This window comes from Rhinopithecus bieti, unplaced genomic scaffold, assembly GCF_001698545.2.
Source record: "Rhinopithecus bieti isolate Rb0 unplaced genomic scaffold, ASM169854v2 scaffold_4709, whole genome shotgun sequence".
NCBI lineage: Eukaryota > Metazoa > Chordata > Mammalia > Primates > Cercopithecidae > Rhinopithecus > Rhinopithecus bieti.
Genome location: NW_016805139.1, coordinates 1,552,411 through 1,559,934, shown reverse-complemented (window position 1 = coordinate 1,559,934; position 7,524 = coordinate 1,552,411). Strand labels below are relative to the sequence as shown.

General features: G+C 47.5%; 1 protein-coding gene across 1 annotated transcript; it reads right to left on the bottom strand.

Annotated features, from left to right (window-relative positions):
* Window positions 1-2,336: 2,336 nt before the first annotated feature.
* On the bottom strand, window positions 2,337-4,243 carry KHDC1L (KH domain containing 1 like). The gene is made up of 3 exons (XM_017871348.1): window positions 4,088-4,243; window positions 2,959-3,141; window positions 2,337-2,632 (listed from the first exon to the last, which is right to left on the bottom strand). The coding sequence occupies exons 1-3, from the start codon at window positions 4,197-4,199 to the stop codon at window positions 2,541-2,543; spliced, it is 387 nt and encodes a 128-aa protein (XP_017726837.1). The 5' UTR covers window positions 4,200-4,243; the 3' UTR covers window positions 2,337-2,540.
* Window positions 4,244-7,524: the final 3,281 nt, after the last annotated feature.

Sequence of the window (7,524 nt, the reverse complement as noted above, 5' to 3'; positions counted from 1 at the left end):
ATGAGAAAAAATATTTTCTAGAAATTTGTGTAATAAAAACAACTAGCACAGAGCCATGATTGTCAAGCCTGAAGTTTAAATGGAGTTAGAAATACTGTGGTACTTTCAACAATCATGAGATTCTTCCCTAGGAATGTTTTAGTAAAATTGATGTTGATTATTGTCCAAAGGTCAGGCACATACATTTATCTTCTTTTTTTTCTTTTTGAGATGGAGTCTTGCTCCGTCACCCAGCCTGGACTGCGCTATGGGAACTCAGCTCACTGCAATCTCTGCCTCCCGGGTTCCAACAATTCTGCTGCCTCAGCCTCCCGAGTAGCTGGGATTACAGTCATGCACCACCACGGCTGGCTAATTTTTGTATTTTTAGTAGAGACGGGGTTTGACTATGTTGGCCAGGCTGGTCTCAAACACTTAACCTAGGTGATCCACCCACCTTGGCCTCCCAAAGTGCCAGAATTACTGGCATGAGCCACAGCGCCCAGCCATTCTTTTTTTTTTTTTTTTTTTTTTTTTTTTTTTTTTTTTGAGACGGAGTCTTGCTCTGCCGCCCAGGCTGGAGTGCAGTGGCATGATCTTGGCTCACTGCAACCTCTGCCTCCAGGGTTCATGCCATTCTCCTGCCTCGACCTCCCGAGTAGCTGGGACTACAGGTGGCCGCCACCAGGCCTGGCTAATTTTTTGAATTTTTAGTAGAGACGGGGTTTCACCATGTCAGCCAGGATGGTCTCCATCTCCTGACCTCGTGATCCACCCACCTCGGCCTCCCAAAGTGCTGGAATTACAGGCCCGAGCCACGGCACCCGGCCGCGCCCAGCCATTCTTATGCCTAGTATTGTAGAATGTGCTTCACTCCTTTATAGGTTTTTGTTTTGTTTTGTTTTTTGAGACAGGGTCTCCCTCTGTCACCTAGGCTGGAGTGCAGTGGTGGGAGCTCCACTCACTGCAACCTCCACCTCCCCTGCTCAAGCGATCCTCCCACCCCAACCCCGTCTCCCAGCACCTTCGTTGCCCGCCACGAAACCTGGCTGATTTTTTTGTATTTTTGGGTGAAACAGAGTTTCGCCAAGTTGTCCATGCAGGTTTCAAACTCCTGAGCCCCCCTTGGCCTCCCAAAGTGCTGGAATTACAAGGATGAGACACAGTACCCAGCCACTACAATTTGATTTCTTTCAACATTTTCTCTACTTGTTTTTCCACTCTGAATATGACCTTCCTAAGTATGTGTTTTTTGTTGTCTTTTTTTTTTTTTTTTTTTTTGAGACATAGCTTTGCTCTTGTTACCCCAGCAGCAGTGCAATGGCGTGATCTCGGCTCACCACAACCTCTGCCACCCAGGTTCAAGGGATTCTCCTGCCTCAGCCTCCCGAGTAGCTGGGATTACAGGCATATGCGCCACCATGCCTGGCTACTTTTGTACGTTTAGCAGAGATGGGGTTTCTCCATGTTGGTCAGGCTGGTCTCAAATTCCCGACCTCATGTGATCTGCCCGCCTCAGCCTCCCAAAGTCCTGGGATTATAGGTGTGAGCCACTCCGCCCGGCCAACCTTTCTAACTTATATTTGGTAACTGGCCTTCTAAAAACCATGTAATTAGCAAATCTTGTGGGCTTCAAAATAGATTCCAAATTCAACCATTTCCTAACACGTCTACCACTCCAGTCTGGTCCAAATCACCATCGTCAGTCTCCTAGGAGAGTACTGCAATTGCCTCATTATAAGATACAGACTGCTGGAGAAATGGCAAATTTGAAGAGGAAGAGTTCTACTGAGGACAGGTTTAGCAAGCCATAATTTTGGCTACAGAAAGATGTAGATTCCGCAATCGGATGAAGTTCTTCAATGGAAATTCAGGAAGCCTTCCTAGTCAATTTAATTCATGGCTTAAGGGACTTCAGAATCCTTAGCTCCCTGAAAATCACCCCCTCCACTCTCACCCCACCCACAAACTTGGGCAATCAGGGACAATGCTGGCTACCTCATATTCACCAGCTTCCCTGGTTGCCTACTTCACCAGGTAGTTGGGGTGGGAACACTTTCCACATCTATCTGGACCCTTCCTCCCACCTTTCCGTTCTCCCCATTTGTGTGCACTTCAAGGTCCAGGAAAACCCTGGGGATCCTAGGAGGGTCCCTTTTCAGAAGCCCCTGTTTTCACTCAACTCAGAGAAGCCTAACCAGGCTCCAGGCCTGAGAGGAGCAGTTCCTGAAAGCCCTGACTTTGGTACCCAGCTCCTTCCCTGGGCTCGGCCTCCCCAGACCTCAGCACTTGTCCAGAGAATCCCCTTCAGGACTGAATAAGCTCATCCTAAGGAAAGAGGACAGCACATCGAAGGCTTTGCATCATAGGTAGCTTATTTTATTGGATTGCTTTGCCAATAACACTTCTTGCATTCAGGAGATTTGCCTCAGACACATGCCTAGAAGGCCTGAGAGGGGCAGGTCTGGCCACAGATTCAAACTTTCTTCAGTGCTTTTCATGTCTTTCTCAGCAAAAGTGAAGCCAAGACTTCTCCTCTCATCCCCGCTTCCCAGGGGAGATCAGTCTCCAGTGTACGGTGGCAGGCTAATGGAGGCGACCAGGTCATCGTTGGTCAGGGGCTGGCTTCGGACACGCTCGAGCATCTTCAGACCTGCAAAAGAATTGCCCGGGGCTGATGAACCACAGTCCATTACTGGGGCCCTTGGTAGGCCCAGACTCCACCAGGAAGGTTCCAGGGAGGATGTCACCCCAGCCCAGGTCTTCCAAGGTAACCCATTTACTCCTCCCTGCTACCCTTTCCTCTCTGAGCAATCGCATGCCACAAAAATGAGCCCTTCCCTTCCCAGTGGATTCTGGGAAGAGCACCTGGATTCCCCGGCCACACAAGGGATTCTTCACGAATCCAAGATGCCACACAACACAGCCAGAACTCCACCATCAAGCCCTCCCCTCCACAGTTCAGCCAAGGATACCTACCTTGAGCGTGACACTTGGAGTAGTGGCTCCCCACGCAATGGAACATGAGCAGCAGCCACTGCTTTGCCATTGGTGGTCCAACTACAGTCACACGAGTCTGGCCTGTAGCTGTAAAACAACTCTCCAGCTGAATAAGGGTGTGGCTGTGCAGCTCAATGCAGCGAAGGTATGTGTCACCAAGTCCTGGAAGCGCAAGAGGTGAGAAGAGGAACTGTCAGCCACCAGTCTTTGGGGGATGGGGAAGTGGCCTTGAGGGTAGGGATGTGTGACTCATGAAGGCGGGAGGAGAGGGCAAGAATGAAAACCGAGAAGGGGATGAAGGAGGCCGGCCTGGCACAGTGACTCATGCCAGTAATCCCAGCACTTTGGGAGGCCGAGGCAGGTAGATAACTTGAGGTCAGGAGTTCCACACACGCCTGGCTGACACGGTGAAACCCCGTCTCTACTGAAAATACGAAAAATTAGCCAAGCGTGTTGTCGAGCGCCTGTAGTCCCAGCTACTCAGGAGGCCGAGGCAGGAGAATGGCGTGAACCCGGGAGGCGGAGCTTGCACTGAGCCGAGATCGCGCCATTGCACTCCAGCCTGGGTGACAGAGCGAGACTCCATCTCAAAAAAAAAACAAACAAACAAAAAAAAAACTAAGCCAGGCGCAATGGCTCACACTTGTATTTCCAGCACTTTGGGAGGCCAAGGCGGGCAGATCACGAGGTCAGGAGACAGAGACCATCCTGGCTAACATGGTGAAACCCCATCTCTACTAAAAATACAAAAAATTAGCTGGCGTGATGGCGGCGCCTGTAGTCCCAGCTACTCGGGAGGCTGAGGCGGGAGAATGGCGTGAACCCGGGAGGCGGAGCTTGCAGTGAGCCGTCATGGCGCCACTGCACTCCAGCCTGGGCGACAGAGCGAGACTGTCTCAAAACAAACAAACAAACAAAAAAAAATACAAAAACTAGTTAGGCATGGTGGCAGGAGCCTGTAATCCCAGGTACTCTGCAGGCTAAAGCACGAGAATCACTTCAAACCAAAAGGCAGACGTTGCAGTGAACCAAGATCACGAGCGAGAATCTGTCTCAAAAAAATAAAAATAAACAGATGAAGGAGGGGACGTCGGCAAAGGCCACTCACCGAAGATGAGCTCCTCCTGGTCCTCTTCCATGTGGAACACCATTGGAGCATGAAAGTTTTCGGGTAGGGTCCACCACGGCTCCTTGCTGAGAGCACCTGTTCCCATGTCCATGCTGTGCTCCCACCTGATTCAGAATAGGGGAAAGTCTAAGAAACTGGTTGGCAAAAGACTTGGAAAAGCGAGGAAGGGCCTAGGCTCTGTGCTTAATAAGGAATCCAAACAACCCGCCCCTTGATCCACCTTAGGGTGGGTGTCCAATCCCCGGAGGTCTTCCCAAGATAATTCATTCCAAGTAATTATCTGCTCTGAGCTTAATCCTTTCAAGTCAAACTTAATCATCTGATAAGTGCCTGGCTTTCTGATGCCCCGAAATCAGGAATTTTTCTTCACTCTAAATTCAAAGGATTTTGGAGCATGCCTACTGGCATGAACCAGGGCAGGGGTTGAGGGTATGGAGGGGCAGGAAGCCTCCAAATGGGCTCCCTAGATTTGCACAGGTGTTGGCAGCCACCCAATGATCACACAGTGTATTCCAACACGACTGAGTTTATTTGGTCTGTTGCATCAAGGGAGAGCAAACAACACAGGAAAATAAACTTGATAGGATAGTGTCATAGGTGCCCATTGTAGGAGTTGACTAGGGCAGTCTAAGGCGCGTTTAAGGAGTAGGAGCCAGTTCTCTAAAATGGGGCAATTTGGTAATTATTCTGGTAAATTTATCTAGGAAGTTGAGAGACTAATGTGGTCTTCATTGCTGAATGTTATCTCTGGTTTGAAATACAGTTACAGAATGTACTTTTTTTTTCTTTCTTTCTTTTTTTAAAGGGAGTCTCACTCTGTCGCCCAGGCGGGAGTGCAGTGGCGCAATCTCGGCTCCCTGCAAGCTCCGCCTCCAGGGTACATGACATTCTCCTGCCTCAGCCTCCCAAGTAGCTGGGACTACAGGCGCCCGCCACCACGCCCGGCTAATCTTTTGTAATTTTTTTGGTAGAGACTGGGTTTCACCATGTCAGCCAGGATGGTGTCGATCTCCTGACCTCGTGATCTCCCCGCCTCGGCCTCCCTAAGTGCTGGGATTACAGGCATGAGCCACCATGCCCGGCTGAGCTGTCATAGAATGCCAGAATAGACTTTCTACATCTCGTTGAGTGACAATCACTGAGCAATCTTGAGTATTTAACATATTTTGCTGCCGGGTGCGGTGGCTCATGCCTGTAATCCCAGGACTTTGGGAGACTGAGGTGGGCAGATCAGGAGGGCAGGAGTTCCAGACCAGCCTGACCAACATGCTGAAACCCTGTCTCTACTAAAAATACAAAAAATTAGCCGGGGCATGGTGGCACACGCCTGTAACCCCAGGTACTCAGGAGGCTGAGGCAGGAGAATCACTTGAACCCAGGAGGCGGAGGTTGCAGTGAGCTGAGATCACGCCACTACACTCCAGCCTGTGTGACATAGCAAGACTCTGTCTAAAAAAAAATAAAAATAAAAATAATAAAATTGCAGGAGACGTTCATGTTTGGTAGGGAAAATTCAGCTTGGCCTGTCAGCTTCCCACTGCAAGTTTTTGGGTCATTTTTCAGTTTTCAGCCTCCCCTTTTACCAAAGACAAAGTCAGCCATCAGGACTTTCATCTATGAGGTTCAGATCTATACCACTATCAGAATCCACAGATCACAAGGTTATCGGGAGAATGTACTCTGCATCCACAAACATTTGGTCTTTCATATACATTTTGTTACAAAATATATATAGTGAAAATATAATGACTGCACAGTAGCATTTAAGTAGCATTTAAGACTGAAGAGGAGGCTCACGCCTGTAATCCCACACTTTGGGAGGCCAAGGCGGGTGGATCACCTGAGGTCAGGAGTTCAAGGCCAGCCTGATGGTCAACATGGTGAAACCCCATCTCTACTAAAAATACAAAAATTACCTTGGCATGGTGGCGGGCACCTGTAATCCTAGCTACTCAGGAGGCTGAGGCAAGAGAATCGCTTGAACCCAGGAGGCACAGGTTGCAGTGAGCTGAGATCACACCATAGCACTCCAGCCTAGGGGGCAAGAGCAAAATTCCATCTCAAAAAAAAAAAAAAAAGAATAGAATGTACTAGTCAAATACAGGTAATTACTAGAAACAAAATGATTATTAATCCTAGTAATACGTTGCAAAGACAAAGGACGATTTCAAAACCAGACTATGAAATCATGTTCCAACTCCATCTGAATCTGTTCTAGAGAGACAGGTAGTCTTTTAACTTTACCATAAAACTGTTCTGCCTGAACAGTAATGTTTTAGGGAGGTGCTGCAAACAGCATTTGCTATCAAATAAAAGCTGTCCTTGGCTGCCCAGGAAGAAACCAAAAAACCTAAGGGGGGGGGCTGATGAAATCTTCAAAACCACCATGAAACTTTAATTTAAACTAGTACGGACGCTCCAGAAAAGAAGTACTGTGTACCATCGTATTGATTTCTGCTTGGACCAAGAGACACATTTTGGATCACTTTTCTAGTCATAATTATTCCTATTACTGGAATGGAGCTCCCAGAGTTAGAAGTATAGATGAAGAGGGAGTCAGTCATCTCTCCTGGAAGGTCTCCTGAATAATCCATACTTGCCTCATTTTAGGTCTGGGTACCTTTCTCAGAGAAACATCATTTCCTATAGGAGTAGATGTTTAAAATATTGAAAAATATTATTAATATAATAGTCTAAAACTCACTCCACATTACACTAGATAAGTTTGTATAATGATAGGGGACCTGATATTCACATAAAAAGTAGTGATTTAGTGTTGCACAAACTGAAAGGGGTATGGGGTGTATAAGTGTCATTTATCACAGTGAGAGCAGGACAACTAATTCTTCAACATGTGAACATTGCTTGAGTGGAGGCTGAGGAGTCACTGAAGATTAAGGACTAACACTGCAAGGAGAGACTCAATACGAGACTCAATACATTATTGCAATAATGTCAGCAGACATATTTTGTTGTTTGAGGTCATCCTGTGAGCCAGGATTTTGCTACTAGCCCAGGCAACAAAGTGAGACTTCATCTTTACTAAAACCTGAAAGCAATAACTGGGTGAGGTGATGTGCACCTGTAGTCCTAGCTTATCCAGAGACTAAGGTGGGTCTGAGCCCAGGAGTTTGAGCTAGAATCATACCACCACACTCCAGGCTGGGTGACATAGCAAGATTCTGTCTCTTAAGAGAAAAATTTTAAGCTAAATAAAAATTGAAAAAAACAATAGCTATAGTTGAGAAAAAAATAAGAAAGTTTTCCCTTTCCTCAGGTGGCACGGAAAATTCTCTACTATAGAAAATTGAGGCCAGACATGATGGCTCATGCCTGTAATCCCAGCACTTTGGATGCCAAGGCAGCTGGATGACTTGAGGTCAGGAGTTTGAGACCAGCCTGGCCAACATGGTGAA